Source organism: Notamacropus eugenii, chromosome X, assembly GCF_028372415.1.
Source record: "Notamacropus eugenii isolate mMacEug1 chromosome X, mMacEug1.pri_v2, whole genome shotgun sequence".
In the NCBI taxonomy this organism is placed as follows: domain Eukaryota; kingdom Metazoa; phylum Chordata; class Mammalia; order Diprotodontia; family Macropodidae; genus Notamacropus; species Notamacropus eugenii.
This window is the reverse complement of record NC_092879.1, coordinates 9956622-9972749: the sequence shown is the minus strand read 5'-3', so window position 1 is coordinate 9972749 and position 16128 is coordinate 9956622. Positions and strand designations below refer to the sequence as shown.

At 45.9% G+C, this 16128-nt stretch overlaps 1 protein-coding gene across 1 annotated transcript; it reads right to left on the bottom strand.

Moving 5' to 3' along the window:
• Positions 1 to 948: 948 nt before the first annotated feature.
• On the bottom strand, positions 949 to 15976 carry ATP6AP1 (ATPase H+ transporting accessory protein 1). The gene is made up of 10 exons (XM_072626714.1): positions 15717 to 15976; positions 15382 to 15508; positions 12960 to 13034; positions 12359 to 12552; positions 11500 to 11540; positions 10834 to 10919; positions 9867 to 10114; positions 3284 to 3331; positions 2945 to 3176; positions 949 to 1718 (listed from the first exon to the last, which is right to left on the bottom strand). Exons 1-10 carry the CDS (start codon positions 15863 to 15865, stop codon positions 1509 to 1511), a joined length of 1410 nt encoding a protein of 469 aa, XP_072482815.1. The 5' UTR covers positions 15866 to 15976; the 3' UTR covers positions 949 to 1508.
• Between the last annotated feature and the right edge of the window lie 152 nt (positions 15977 to 16128).

Here is a 16128-nt window from a genome sequence, read left to right as displayed (position 1 = left end):
AATGGCAAACCAATCCAATATCTTTGCCAAGAAAACCCCAAATGGGATGGTGAAAAGTCAGACACTGAACAACAAGGGATAACACACTGGTGACTTCCTCAGCAATGCCTAGGCCAAATGATCTGTCCTCTTGAAGCAAAGCTGTCATGGAGGCTTAGTTAACATGTTATTTCAATTTCTTTTCACATCCAATTTTAGCCCCACCAAAAAACTAGAAGACAAAATAATCAAGTTTCAAGCCCACACCCTCTCCCCACCATGAGTTCCCTTCTTTGTTTGTCCTTCGTTCTCAAAGGGGACCATGACATCAGGAAGGTGATGTCATGACTTGGATTTAAGTGTGGGAGGGCTGTACAAAGTCACTAGCCTCAATCTCCTCCATAGCCATCTGGGTAGAGTGGCAAGGTATAAATCAGGGCTGGAGACACAGTGGGAGACTTTGGCCTTTTGAAGCTAAGGCCTTTCCCAGGTCGAAGTTTGACTGAGGTAACACTCATTTAGTGATTAAGGCTAGGTAACAAATGAGGCCAAGAATGGCCTCTTTCACTTAGTCAAAACCAAACCAAACCAAAAATCACTCAGGGAAGGGAAGAGCTTCACGGTTTCTGGCCAAAACAGAAACAATTACTATATACACTGCATCAAAGCCCAATGACCAAAAGAGGCTTGGGCTGGGACCTATTGTTGGCCAATTAATGAGAACCAAAGTGATTTGGGTTTAAGGTATGGTCCATAAAAAAAGAAATCTAGCCCACAAACCCCAAGGTATCTTGCTAGTTTCAGCTATCAAAATTTATATTCCTTTGGGCAGAGTACCTGCAGAAAAGGCTGATACCCTATGTGGATAGAGGGAGAGGAGGAAGAAATCCACACATAACCACTGGTGAACTCCCTGATCTCTGTCCTTTTAAAGCAAAGCCCTGCTTAATACAAAATGACCACACTGTCTTGGAGGCTTAGTTAAAATTTTATTTCAATTTCTTATCACATCCAACTTTAGCATCACCAAAAAAGAAAAAGACAAAACAAGAAGCAAACAAGACAATGTAACAAGTCTCAAGTTCACACCCCCACCCCACTTGGAGTTACCTTCCAACCTCCGGACTACATTTTGACTAATCCCCAGAATACATCTCACACAATGAAGCAGCTAGACCTGAGGGCAGGGATTTAGGGAGAATAAATAAGGATTGGAAGCCAGCAGGAAGGAAAGTGGCCTGGATACTCCTTCCCCACCCCCCCACCCCCTCCATTGGTGCACTGCCTACAAGGTTTTCACTGAGGGTATTTGTCAGAGGCAGACACTTTTTTGTTTCCACGGACAGGGTAGGGTAACCACAGGTTCTGGGATAATTGGGGGTGGAGCAAGAGGAAATAGGGGTAGGGAGGCCTAGCTACTAAGGAAGCACAAATGAGTAGTAGCCTGGCAGCCCTTCCAAGGGGAGGAGGCAAAGTCAACACAAAACTCCACCTCCAACCCTTCTGGCCCCCCCATGTGACTAAAGGGGTCACTCCATCAGGGGCACAGAGAGAGTGCTCCCCTTGTGATCATCAAAGCGATCCATGGTCTTGAGGTTGAGGATCATGTGCAGACCGTAGGTGAAGATGAAAAGCATGATGAGAGAGGAGACTAGCCCCATCCAGATGCCAGGGGAGAAGAAGCTGGCACAGTCACTGGCATAGGAGAAGTTTCCACCAGATAAGTTAAAGGCCTGAATCTGAAAAGGAAGAAAGAAAATTAAGACAAGAAACCAAACACTGGTTTGGTCTGGTCTATGAAATCCAAAAGGAATTGTGCAGGGGAAATCGCCCTCTCCTCTCCTATCCCACCCACCAGAGCCAGGGTCCAGCAGAATGTTTCTGGAGTAGGTAGGAAGGTGGGTAGACCCAAGAACTGGAGAGGTTTTTAATATCCCTGAGTATCTTAATTAGGCTATTTGATGGATAGTCAGGAAGAAACGTATGAACACTCCTTGCTCAGCTAAATTCTGTCCCACTGTGGCCATCATTTACCAATCTGTCTCTCTTTGAGGTTCTCCATGAAGCTACACCACCCTAACTCTATACCTCCCTCTTCTTTCCTAGAGTTCAGCCTTCCTCTCCACCCTAAACTCTGATTTTATAAGCTTAAAGTCTTCATGCGACATTAGCTTCCGTGATAACTTGTACTACACACACACCTCTCTCTCTCATTCCTAAATGTTCTATTTAATGATCTAGGACTCAAATTCCTCTCAGCCTACAAGCTCCTCTTCTTGTACCTTACTTACAACCCCTCCCTTTATCTAGCCTTCATCTTCAACTTGATTTCAGGGCATTCCATTTCTTCCGGCTTTCTCACCGCATCACCATCTACCTCTGTTCTGGTCTCACCTTCTTCCCTCATTTATTCAATTTAACTGTGTTCCTCTCTGCCCTCAAATCTCTTACCCCTTCCTTGTCCTATCACTATCATGACTTTCCAAATTCCAACCCTAGATTAATCTCACTCTTCCATCCCACCCCCATCTACTCTCTCCAATCCTAACAGGGCTGAGTTTACTTCAGTTTCACGTTCTTGAATTTCAGTTGAGTTCTCCCTACCAAACAGCACTCCTTTGATTCTCCCTAAACTGACTCACTTCCACCATTTTCTCCATCTTTCATCCCTTAGCAGAGCACCTCATGCATCATTTTTAAAGTGAAAATCGATGCCATCCATTGTGAACTTCCTTATACTCCTTAATTCCACACATACTCAAATCCCCTCATCACCCTCCCTAATCTCCCTCCCCTTGGCCCAGTCTGTGATGAAAACACGGCCCTTCTCACCAAAGCCAATCCTTCTATTTGTGCCCTTGATTCCTTCCCCTCTGGGGGCTTTCTTCAACTGGGAATGTTAGTAATTCCTCCCTCACCGAAACAGAACATGTACTCCCCACCTCCTGTGCTCCTTTCATCCTACCTGGAAATTCTGGAAAGTCACATGCCAGGCAGAGGAACCAGGTGAAGATATTAGGAGACCTGCTTTTGAACGTTCAGTGCTAACATACTGGCAGTGAAAGGAATAGATGCTAGGTGCTGTGACATGTGAGGAATTGAAGACCACAACCGAGTTGTTGTTGTGGATCTCTAGTCGATCCATGATGAACCAGCTTCGGGCTGAAACAGGGTAGAAATGGCTGCTCAGAATAAACCTGGGAGAGAAAGTCAGATGATCAGTGGAAACTCCAAAGACTGCCCAAAGCTTTCTTCACCAACCCCTTTAACCTCCTCCCCACCCCCCTGCCACCCCAGCACTTACTTGATTGTCAGAAGTGGGCCAAAGAGGTTTTCATATGTCAGCGCAAGCCTAGGAAAACAGAGGAAAGAAAGGGCTGCTCAGCTTTACCATCCTTGGTTGTCAAAGGGAATCTCTACCACATAGACTATTCCCAAAGTGCTCAGTGCCACTGAGATTGAAGGTTTCCTATGGTTCTCAATGTGTAGGCAAGAATTTAATCAAGCTCACTCACACACACAAGCTGAGAATGGAGCTGAAGCTTGGACCCAGGCTTCAAAACTCCCAAGTCATAGTTCTAACTCCCACTGGCCCCACCCTCTTGTTCAAAGAATATGTGTGAAGACAGTGGCCACTTAGGGCCTAGAAGAGGAGTCCCCAATAAAGCCCTTAAAAAAGGGAACAATGATAAAAGAAAATACACAAAAATCTATATACTCCCTCCATCCAGGATAGATTGAAAGCACAGCATATAAATAAGTAGCGTGGACCAAGAGAAGAAAGAGCGGGGCTATCTGGGAAGCAAAGCACCAGGTATCAAGCAGGAGTCCTGCTACCAGTACGAACATCATTGAGGTTGGGCCTGTTCAATTCATAGCTAGGGACAAAGGCTACTGTGGGTTCAGAGAAGGTGCCAAGGCCCAAACCTAAGCTGTACCACTAAGAGACTGACAAAAGCCAAGAATTCCATCTTAGCTAAGAGAACTGAAGAGGGCAGAGGCTGACCCAAGCATAAAAAGCCCAATCCAAAAACTGAGATAGAAAACAATCCTGATAATAGTGAAAAAAGTTATGTACTAAGAGGTGTGCCAAGAAGTAACCCTATAAGAGTTAACTTCTAAAGTCCAAGTAGAGCATCAGAAAAAAATATTCTGGCCACAATAATAAGAATACACATTCATATAGTGCTTTAAGGTTGGCAAAATGCTTTACAAATATCTCACTGGGTGTTATCATTATCCCCATTTTACAGAGGAGGAAATGGAGGCAGATTAAAGTTAAGTGATTTTCCCTGGGCCACACAGATAATATAGATGAGGCAAATTTGAACCTGGATCTTCTTGACTTTCAGTCCAACATCCACCCACTCTGCCACCCAGCTGCCTAAGTAGTACCTATCTAAAACTCCATGTAAAGGAGAAAGGCTGGAGGCCTTTCCAATGAGACCAAGATTGAGCCGGAGATGTTCATCAACACTTCTATTATTTAACATAATAACATGAAAATGATCTAGAACCATAAAACAAGAAAAGAAAGTCGAGGAATTAAGCATAGACAAAGAGAAAACAAAATGATCGCTTTTTGCAGATGATATGATGGAACCCCAAAAAGTCAACTAAGCTAAAATAATAACTTCAGCAAAGTTGAATAGAAAATAAATCCACATAAATCATCAGTATTTCTGTCAATTACCAACAAAATCCTGCAGGAAGAGAAAGAGAAATTCTATTCAAAATATAGAATACATTATGAATATATATGAATATGGAATATATAGAATACATAAAATATTTGTGTCTGCCTACCAAGATCCACAAAGGAACTGTATGACCAAAACTACAAACATTTATAGAAAAAATAACAGACCCAACAACTAGAGAAAAATTCAGTGCCATGGATACTTTCAAAAAGATTATTTTAAAAGAGCTAATAGAAATAACGAAAATGAATCTCTTAAGAAACAATGGAAAATGGGGGTGGGGGGGAAGGAAGCCTCAGATCTCAAACTATGCTACAATGCATCAATGATCAAAATTAACCTCAACTCTGAGGATCGGTACACTAGGTACACAATGTGCGGAAGCAAATGAACATATTAACAGCGTTGGATGGACCCAAAGGCTCCAAGGACACATGATTCGATAAGACCTGCTGGAAAAACTAGTCAGCAATCTGGTTGGAATGAGGGGTAGAAAATGCCTCGAGTCACATGTCAAGATAAACTTCAAAAAGATACAAGAGAGACATAAAAGGTTACATCATAAACTACTTGGAGGGGTAAGAAAGCTACCTTTTGTAGAGGGTGAGGCATCAGCCTTTATGACCAAAACAGGAGTCTCACAGAGTTAAACTGCACAATTCTGATCATGTAAAAAAGGTTTTGCGCAACAAAATACAGTAAAACCAGAAGGGAAAGTTAACTAGGGAAAAACTCTTTACAGTTTCTCTGATAGTTTTCACATCCAAATTCAAATTTACAAGAATCAGAGACACTCTGATGGATATATATGAACAGGCAATTTTCTTCAAAAAGCTTTTTTCAATGAACAAGCATTTATTTATTTTAACTCCCCCCGCTTCCCCAAAAGAGAAAGACCAAACCCTTGTAACAAACATGCACAGTTTACCAAACAAATTCTCACACTGCTCATATTTCCAAAGTCTCCATTGTCAGCAGGGGGGTAATATGCATCATCATTAGTTTCCTAGAATGGTGGTGGCCACTGGATCAGAGTCCCTAAGGCTTTCAAGGTGGTTAGTTTTGACAATGTTGTACTAAGGGCAAGTCATGTACATGCAGTCTCTCAAGTCTAACTCTTTCTCATCTGTCCCACGAAGATAAACCAGGCACGATGACCTCACTGGTTTGTTTGTGAAATCCCCAAATCTGGATTAAAAGGGTTCTTTGAGGCCACCTGGGCCAAGCCTTCCACTGTTGAGCAAGAAGCCACACTAGGACACAGCTGAGAAGTGGGCACAAGACCTGTGCTTCCAGACCCCCTGAGGCTCTTCTTAGAGCCAACTAGTTTCCTCTCTGGGCAGCCCACGCTGCTCTTGGATGGTTAGTAACTGCCTTTCTTTACATCATTGAAAGAAACCTAAATATGCCTCCTTGATTTCTCCCCATTGTTCCCGCTCCTCTGAGACTAGGCAGCAGAGGTCAAACTATCCTCCTCAATATTAGCCTTCACATAGTCTAAGACACTGGTCCTAGCCACCTAAGTTCTTTCACTGCTGTCTTCTTTGGGCATATGCCAGCTTTCTCAAATGTGCCCAGAGCTGACCACATCTTCTGGATGGGCTCTGATGGGGATGGACTGGGACTGGTCACCCAAACAGCCTGCCCTGCTTCTCTGAATGCAGTTTAGGATTGTAACAGCTTTCCTTGCTGCTTCAGTCCACTAAGAGCTGTTAGACCCACCACAAAGGCCTCCCTCTCAATTTCGCAGTGAAAAACAAAATGACTTACAATGGCTCAGAGCCAAGATGGTTTCATTACCAACACCCTGTATTTTGTGTGCTGTGAAATGATTAGAAGATGCAGGAGGAAAAAAGAAATGAACTAGCAGATCAATGAAATTGAGGGCTTCCAAGTATTCTTGCTGAAAAGACCAGTGCTGCAGGGAAACTCTGAAATTCAAACCTGGGAATTAAGAGAAAACTCAAAAGGCAAACATACGAATAAACAATGATAAAGGGAAGCTGGGGGTACCACAGTAGACAGGCCTGGAGTCAGGAAGACCTGAGTTCAAATACATCCTTAGACAATGACTAGCAGTGACTCTGGGCAAGTCACTTCACCTGTCTGCCTCAGTTTCCTCATCTGTAAAAAAGGGGGATAATGATAGCACCTTCCTCCCAGGGCTGTTGTGAGGATATTTGTAAAGTGCTTAGAATGGTCTCTGGCACATATTAAACATCATCTAAATGTTAACAATTATTATTACTGTTATCACACTCAAATATGAGATGATACATGTGTCTCCTCTGAACCCTATATATCATCAGCAGGGGTTACAGGAAGAATCTAATTAGACAAAGCCCGGGAATGGTTCTGTTAGGTTTTGATGAGCTGAATGAATGGAAAAGACAAAGGGAAAGATAGGTGAGGGGAAAAGATCACACACAATCAGGGTATACAAGGCAGAGGTTGTGGGGAGAAGCCAACAATTCAATTGCACTCATCTGAACTGGTCAGAGACACACAGAATTTGGTTACACAAGGACTTAACAGGGAAAGAGAAGGGCAGGGGAAGAAAGGGATGAGAGAATTAGAGAGGACAGTTTAAGGGAGGGATTAGTCCTAAACAAAACAAACTAGATGGACTTAGGTAAATAATATGGTCAAGACAAACTATCTTTGAAAGAATCAGGAACCCTAATCAGTGTAAAGCCCATCCCTGATTCCAGAGGACTCATGATGGAACATGAGTCACCTTCTGATAAAAGTGAAGGACTCAGGGTACAGAATGAGACAAGGGTTTTGTTGGACCAACTGCCAAGGCAGAAATTTGTTTCCATGTTTGTAACTAGTCTTGTTTTTCTTTAGCTCTCAACTGGGGGCGGGGGGGGGGCGGGGCGGGGGGGATTGGTAGGGGAGGTTGAGAAGGCGGATTTTTGTTGAACGAAAAAAAACAGAAATCAAAAAAAAATTATTAGCAACCACTATGGGCCCGGTCAGCTTGACCTCAATTTGGAGAGCTGTTTCCACTTCAAGAGGCTGACCAAGAAAGGAGACAGTAGTAAATCTATGGCCTCAAAGGTCAAATGCCTAAAGTTTAGGTAACAGACACTAAGAATTATAGATCCTACCACAAAGGGACAAATCTGACCCCACAGATATAATGGAAATTTGGTGGCATGAAGCCCATGTCTTGACCACTGCTCTGAATACCTTATTCAAAAGAATCAGAAGAGGGAAAAGAGGGGTTAGGGTGGAGGGAGGATATTAAGAAGGAAACCCAGGAATCAGAGAAGAAGAGTGTTTGGTTAAAGTTCAAAGGAGAAAGAAAGAATGATTTTGTGGTTGGAATATAGCACTAACTCCTGGAACAAGAAAGAGAAAGAGATGAGCAGTTTGGAAAGGAGATCACAAGTCAAGCCCAGAGGCCCAACAGAACAGGGATGGAAGCACTCTTGGTCATCCAGCCATCTGGCAGAGCAGTCAAGGATTTTCCTTGGCAGTAATTTTATCCTTCAGAAAGCAGAGAAACCAACAAAGGTTAACAAGGGATGTGACTCTGTTTGCTGTGGGAGAAGCAATGAAAACCTGAGGGGGTGGGGAAAAGGACATTTCTTCCTATGGTTTATGACAAAGATGGAAAAGGAAACTGTAGTCTGTATAGTCTGCCATGTAACCTAGACTTTAGGAAAGCTTATTTCAGTGGTTTCAGAGGAAAAAGAGGTGTCAGCCCAGTAGGGGTGGGAGAGGCTCAGGAATAAAATTTTGAAGACAAAAAAGAGAAACAATTCCTAATGAAGAGAAAAAATGGGATTTGTCCAAAAAAACCCAATATGGATGAACAAAGAATGCAACTTAGTTGGGTTAAGTTAGAACTTAAGTCTTCAGGTCACAGGAGAAAAGAGTGTGTCATGGTCCTGTAAAAACAGTGTCAGGAATGCTAAAGCTCAGGATGAATGGTGACGAAAATGGGACTTGTTTTGGGAGAAAAAGGCAGACTGAAGAAGGGATAGGACCTTTGCCTAGGGGGTGGGGGGGATGGGGTGCTGAATTCTTTCTTCTGTTTTCACTTTAAAGGAGAATGACTTTACTTTGGAAAAGTAAACCAGAACAAAAATGGCTTGTGGAGCTAGCACTCAAGAAAAGAGAGCAAATATGATCTTTGGATGGCTGCATTAAGCCCTGGGTACCAGGAACAGGGAACAGATAATCCCATCGTGTGGGGCCCTTGTGGATCTTATCTGGAAGGCTGTGGTCAATTCTAGGCACCAGTGTTTTTAACTCGGATTGATTGGCTGGAGAGGGACCAGGAGGGCTACCAGGATATCCCTTGAGTTGATGACATCTGAGAGTGAGTTGAAGAGTCTAAACATTGCAAGCCTGGAGTTGAGAGGGCTCGGGGAGACATGAACAGCATTCAAGTATTTGAAAGACTGTTCGGTGAAGGAAGGACTAGATTTTTCTGCTAGGCCCTAGAAAGCAGAAGCAGGTCCAAGGGGCAGTGAGGGAGGAGAGGGAGAGAAGTTTCTAAGAGTTAAATTTAGGCTTGGTTTCAGGAAAAACCTCCCCACAGTTATTAAAAAGTAGAATGGCTTGCCTTGAGAGGGGCTACTTTCTCCTACTTGGAGGTCTCCCAGGGCCTAAATGCACATTACAGTGCAGAGTCCTTCCTGCATACAGTAGCCACTGCAGTCCTTTCCAATTCTCAGATCCTGGGATTTATTCCTTCTTCATTTTCTTGTTTGGGAGATAGATTTCCCCAACTTACAACTAGGTGCCTCCACCCAAGAGAGGGACTGGCCAGTTCCTTACCTCAGAGGTACCAGCCCAAGGAGGTGACAGCACACTACCCCAGAGGTTCTCTCATCACCTGTCCCAATGTTATCTAGGTATAATAGCTATATACACAGAAACAGTACCCCGAGAGACAGGAAGGCCCCTCTCCCCCACTCCCTCCAGATCTATTCCTGCTGTCAATGACCTTCCATCTGTTCAGTTGGTTTAGTATCCCAGAAGCGTCAGGCCTAGAACATGGGGCTCTAACTTCCAACACAACCTTCTTTACCCTCTTCCTACAGCTGCCCTCACCTGTCCATTAACTTCCACTTGCCAGGGCTGCTTTACCCATGTTCAGTCACATCACAGGCCTGTGATACTCTCCCCCCACCAGCTTCCTCCCAGGGCTCTTCACTCTAGTCCCCTTACTGGGCAAAGGAGCTGTTCCAGCTGGAGCCAGTCAGGTTGAGTGTTGGGGTTCCAAAAGTGAGTGCAGTCAGGTCACGGGACTCACTGTTATAGGACACTGTGAAGTTCTGGGCCCAGAAGAGGATGCGAGGCTCTGTATCATTGAAGCTGACCGGAGGCAGGAGAGGCACTGAGGGTGTTAGAGGCTCATCCTCACCAAGCAGGTGCCGCCCCAGACCCCCAGACACCAGTGACAAGTCCCGAACCACCTGCAAAAGATACACCTTATCTGTGAGACCAGACAAGAGGCAAGAGCAGACACCTGATGATCCATTCACCAAGTGTCTCCTCCCCTAACTGGTCTGTTTTTGACTGGCACTAGCACTCTTACAATTTGTGACCTCAGAGGCATCTTTGGTCTCTCCTCTCTGGCCCCCAATAAATGCAGCTGACCCTACCCTTCCTAAATCTTCTCCCATCTGTCATGTGGCCCCACTTTTCTATACCCTGAGATCAGGTCTAGGCCCTCTACAATGTCTGCAAATCACCTCCTGACTGGATTACTGCCAAAGCTTCCTCACTGGTCTCCACGACTCCAGTCTCCCCTCTAAGTCTTTACACAAGTTACTAGATTAACCTTCCCAAGAGCAAAATAATGATCACCTTTAGCCCCTCCAAACCTTCCAATGACTCCACATTGCTTAAAGGATAAAGGCCAAGACAGAAGGCCCTCTACAATCTAGTTCCAACCTGCCTGATTTTCCACTGCTCCCCTCCTTATACTCAAAGCTCCAACCAAACTAGACTTATCCTTATGTGCTCCTGACAAAATGAAACCCTGGAGGGCAGGGATCCTGGTGTCTGACTCCTCCTAAATTTTAGCACTTCTCCACACAGTGGATGTGGTAGTCAATACATCCTTCCAGCTTAGTTTCTGGCCCAGCCTAGCCCTTGTCCCATTTCTACTAAAGTTGATACAGCAGCTTACCCGGGAAGGCCGAACAGCAGTCAGTATGGCTGTATAGGGTACACCTTCTGACTTGAGTGTGCTCATCACCTGCCCAATAATCTCATCTTTTTTTGGGGGGTGAGGAGGGGTAGAGAAAAAGGTGGTTAGATCATGACAGCGGCTCTCCTCCTTACACTCCCCCATCCCATCAGGCTTCCCAGGAGCTTTAGGTCAGGGTTCAGAGGCACCTGCTGCTTAAGGGAGTGGATCATTTGTCAAGAGCCTTCTCCCACACTGACCAGATACCCATGAACTGCTGGAAGAGCTTCACCATGAATTAAGCCATTGGCATTATGTTGGGGCACCTGGATGGGAATCTTGTAGGCCCCTAGATTTTGAACTGACATTTAGTCTAGCTCGCTCCCTCATTCTTCAGAGCAAACTTAGGCTCAGATAAGAGGAGTCATTTGCCTAAAATCACAAAGGCAAGCAGAGTGCATGCTCAAATCAAACCCAGGTCCTCAAGATTACCAACCTAGTCCTCTTTCTAATGGCCCATGTCTGCCATTTATAAATGCCAGTACCCTGCCTTTGGCAGACAGCCTGCAGGAAAACAGTGGGTGGTTCAGACTACCAGGGGAAGTCGGGAGAGTTCCACCAGGGTGTGTGGAGGACTGGGAGAAGAGCTCTTCTATGCCCACTCACCATTGCCTGTGAGTACTTCTTTGGGAGCCATCAAGCCAGAACTGTCAGAGAGAAAGAATGAGACCTCCTTACTTCTTGTCCCCACCCAGAGAGAGTCTGAACTGAGATGAAGTCTAGAGACAATGAGAAAGCTGAAGGTTCCCTGGGGAGGAGAGCCTTTAGCTCTCCGTAACCGGAGACAAGTACATGGATATCCCTGGAAACCTTGTGTGCTTACCTTAAAACCCATTAGCCTAGAATTCAAGGCCCTCCTTCCCACAAGTTAGCAGTCTCCCTTTCCAGCTTCATTGTCCACTACTACAGCATTGACAAGGTCTTCACTGGTTCTATGCCAGGCTCAATCATACCTCTGCCTACTGCTGTTCCTCCCATAAGGAAGACCCCATTTCTATCCCTAGAAATCTCTACCCACCTCACAGGGTATCTTTAAGAAGTATTCTATGATCCCTAAAGCTATAAAAATGTGAGTGAAAAGTTAAATTTCAGCCATCTTTTGAAACAGACTTTGTCCTGAGGGATGACAGGGTAGAGAAGGTAAAGGGAGATATATTCATATAAAAAGGTATAGTTAAGAAAAGAGATTAATACAAGTTAGAGAACTTTTTCTTAAATCCACTTAAAGGCAAAGCTTGACTCTTCAGTGAAGGCCTGATCCTGGCCCTGCCAAGCACTTTATGAGCTCCAAACAGCCCACCTGCTACTTGGCACAGACTGCCAAGATCAGTTATCTTGACCCCAGAGAATGGGAGCCTGTCTTCTACTTTCCCTGCAGTTTTTGGCCAAGGCCTTGCTTAGAAATACTGGTCCAGACCCTGTGGATAGCTCCTTGAGTCCCCAGAAAGGCCAGGTCAGCCAGTACCTGGTGGTATACGGCAGTCTCAGGAGCAGGAGAGCAGGGAGGGTGTCGTTGAGCTTCAGCTCTCTCAGGGTGGCCTGGTCTACATGGAGGGGACTAGCTCCCAACTTCTCCTTCAGGTAAGAGGTCAAAGTACTGGCTGCATACCAGTCGACTGAAGGCAGGATCAAGGAAGACGGAGCCAATTCCAGAGCACTCTGACGATTGAAAAGTCAGGTAAGGAAAGGGCATACAACTCCCTTTCTCTCCTAGGCCAGTCACATACTTCCTCAAGATTCCTTTAAAACCCTATCTTTTCCCCCTGTTCTCCTTACCATTTGACTTCTTCAGCAGCTCTTGGTAGATTTCAAAGCACTCTATAATCTCTCACAGAACTTTCTAGCTTGGAGTATTTTCTGGCCAGCTCCCGAGAGCCCTGTAGTTCAGGTCAAAAGGCTCACACTCATCTCCAACCCAACTCTAGACTCAACATTCCCAAATCCCAGGCAACCAGGAATCCATTAACACTGTTCTGGGGAAAGTCCTTGGGGGCTAAGATAAGGAATAAGCCCTTGATATCACATGACCAAGGGAACCTAAGCAAGGGGAAGGGAAGGTACCTTACCTCCAGGTTAGAGAAAGCACTATCTTGCTTGTTGCCAAACACACCAGCATAGGCAGTGAAATCCTCAATGCTTAGCTAAGAGGAGCAGAAAAAGAAATACCTTCAGACTTGAGGGCAAGGCAACATTGTCCCAGAGGGCAATGGGGTAGGGAACCTGAAGGGAGAACTGATCTAGTCTGCTATCCCCTCACAGGGAAGAGAGGATGACATCACTATTCAGTGTTCTAGGTAATCCTTCAAATTTTCCTCCCTTCCTCAAGACAAGATCAAGTCAAAGATCCCTGGGAGGATGAGGCAGTGATCTAGTCACCAAACTAGGAAGAAATTAGCAGCTAACTAAGTTGTGGCATCCAGCGGAGCATGTGACCAGGCAAGAGGAAGCTGGAGGGGAAGGGGAAAGGGGAAGGAAACAGAACAGGAACGAGCTCCTGAGCTACTCTGGAAGAATTCCCCCCTGCCATCTCCACACTTTTGGGGAGGCATATAAAAAAGAAAAAATGATCTGAAGTCTACCTATGTCTGCTCCCTGGGAGCTTTACTCTGGAGGTCTGATCATGCTGGGGCCCTATTCCAACTATCCAGTACATGGAGACAAAGGTAGACCATAAAGAAAGGCTTCCTTTGAGAATAGGGGAAAAAGCCCTCCCAGTAAAAAGTTCTAACAGGAGAAGGGACAGTGTCACATTCACCTAATGCCAGGTACCGTACTGGCAATACAAGAAGTCAATCAAGTCTCATCCTCAAGGAGCTCACATTCTGTTTTACTAGGGAAAGACAACCTGGTCCACAGAAGCAAATACAGGGTAGCTGGATGTTGTTTGCAGTTGCCTCTAGATGTGTCTGTCTTCAACCCACTAAATGTCATCCCATCCTCCCCCCAATTACTGGAAGGGAGCTAGGGGTTCCCAACAGGCAAAGCTGAGGCTGGAGAACATTCCAGTCATGACAGACAACTCATGCGCAGGAAAGCATGGAACCAGAAGATGGAATATCACGAGGGAAACAGTAAGCCAGCTGGACTGAAACAGAGACTACATGAAGGGAAATAATGTTAAAAAAGCCTGCAAATGCAGGCTGGAGTCAGATAGGGAATGGCTTTAAACGAAGAGGCATTTTTAGAGGCAACAAGGTATATGATTAGACCCATGCTTTATGAACACCCATTCAATTTGGCAGCTGTGTGGAGGATGGTCTAGAGAAGGGAGAGGCTGAAGGCAGGATAAAGACTCCACGCACCAAACCCATCCAGTCCAGACTGCTCCAGTTTTTTCAGTCAAGCCCAGAGGTGACTGTGACCAGCTTAACTAGCTTGTTTGGTACACATCCCCACCCACCTTCTCCCTTCCCCTAATCTGGCTGAGAATATTAACCCCATGGTGACCAGAGGTGACTTTCACTAGCTTAACTAGCTTGTGTTTAGTATACATCCCCACCTACTTTCTCCCATCCCGTAATCTAGTTGAGGACATTAACCCCATAGTAACCAGAGGTGACTTTCACCAGCTTAACTGCTGTGTTTGTCCTTCATTCTCAAAGAGGACCATGACATCAAGATGATGACATGACTTGCAGTTGACTTTGATTTGAGTGAGGGAGGATTTTCCAAAGTCACCAACCTCACTTTCTTCTCCTGAGCCATCTAGGCCCAGTGGCCTGATAGTCATCAGGATGACTGGAGATGGCCCAGGATGCAATGGGAGACCCTTGCCCTTTCAAGGCTTAGGTCTTATCACAATCTTACTTTGAGTGAGTCACGCCCATTCAATGAACAGGCTTCTTTAAGTTACTCAAGGGATGGCCCCTTCAAGAAAAAAAAATCAAACTGGGAGGGGAAGACCCTCAGGGTTCCCAGGTAAAAGAGAAACAGTTACTATTTAATTATTACCCACCTTCTCCCTTCCCCTAATTTAGCTGAGAATATTAACCCCAGAGTGACCAGAGGTGACTTTCACCAGTTTGCCTGGCCTGTATTTGGAATATAAAGCCACCCATCTTTCCCCCTTTCCCAATCTAGCTGCTACCTCTAAATGACTTTTATGTATTTCTCATGTGCTACTTTCACAATAGCTCTTTTTGTCCTTGTCTAGGTATGAAATCACCTTGCTCTTGCCCTCTCCTTCCTCCCACTGCTAACTTATCAGGTGAGTAACAGTGCCCCTTCTTTTTCTGTCCCACATTTGTGGTGAGGAAAGGGGAAGGATACAAATAAGTCGGAATAAAGAATCCTCCCCCAGCCATAAGGATGAGTTTCGAGGGTACTGAATGACACAAGGAGGTGGCTGTGGAAGGGGCAAAGCAGCATTTGAATACGAAATGCCTGAAATGCAAAGATTCTGCGTCCTGAAACCTGCTGCAATCATCTGTCTAGCCTTCCTTCTCTCTCCTTCTGGGAGAGGGGTGATAGGATTAGGGTCTTGCTTACTTTTTCCTGTAGGAACAGCAACACGTTTCGGGGTCCCTTCTCCAGGGCAGGGTCCAAGTAGGATGAAAGTTGGACATCTGTAGTGATGTGACCTTCGTGGGCATTTTCCAGTGGCGCCCACAAGTCACTGCCACAAGTAAAAGAGAAGGACAAATTGGCATCAGAGTTTGGCGGGAGGGCACGCGCCCACGGCTGTAGTTAAGACCCCCTAATTTCAAAAGAATCGAGAAGCCCTTTCCTGCCTCGGGAAGAGATTCGGACGATAATCAAGAGCCTTGAACTCCACCCCCCAGGCCTTAACCTTGGCTCTCCCGACCCCGCCAGGGCCCGCTCACCGAGCGCTTGACCAGAGAACCAAGGGCACTTGCTGCTCCGCAGCCGCCGCCGCCGCCGCCACTAGCAGCGCCAGCAGCAGCCGCAAAGGCCGGACCGCCGACTCGCCGGCCATTCTTGTAGGCGTAGCAGCCAAAGCCCCCGTCGCCATGACAGTACAGCACCTTCCCTAGGCAGAGCCGCTCAGGTGACTTCTGCCGCCTGCCACTCCAGGCCAATCCTGCCCCTGCAGTACTCTCCCATTGGTCGCTTCCGTCCTCCTCCTCCTCCTTTCCTGCTCTCCCCTCTCATTGCCCCAGCGCTTCCCGTCAGGCTGCTCCCATTGGTCCAGTCCCACGCCGTGGCCCTGCCCCTCCCCGGGCCCGGCCTGGCCCGGCCCCGCCCTGCCCAGGGTCACTATGCTTTCCCCGGCTG

Excerpts from the sequence above, each read along its gene's own strand:
- ATP6AP1 (XM_072626714.1), bottom strand. The coding sequence starts at position 15,865 with ATGGCGACGGGGGCTTTGGCTGCTACGCCTACAAGAATGGCCGGCGAG. Across the intron at positions 13,035-15,381 it reads TGCTGTTCCTACAGGAAAAA|CTAAGCATTGAGGATTTCAC; the intron begins GTAAGCAAGACC and ends TGCTCCTCTTAG. Across the intron at positions 12,553-12,959 it reads GTGCTTTCTCTAACCTGGAG|AGTGCTCTGGAATTGGCTCC; the intron begins GTAAGGTACCTT and ends TTCAATCGTCAG.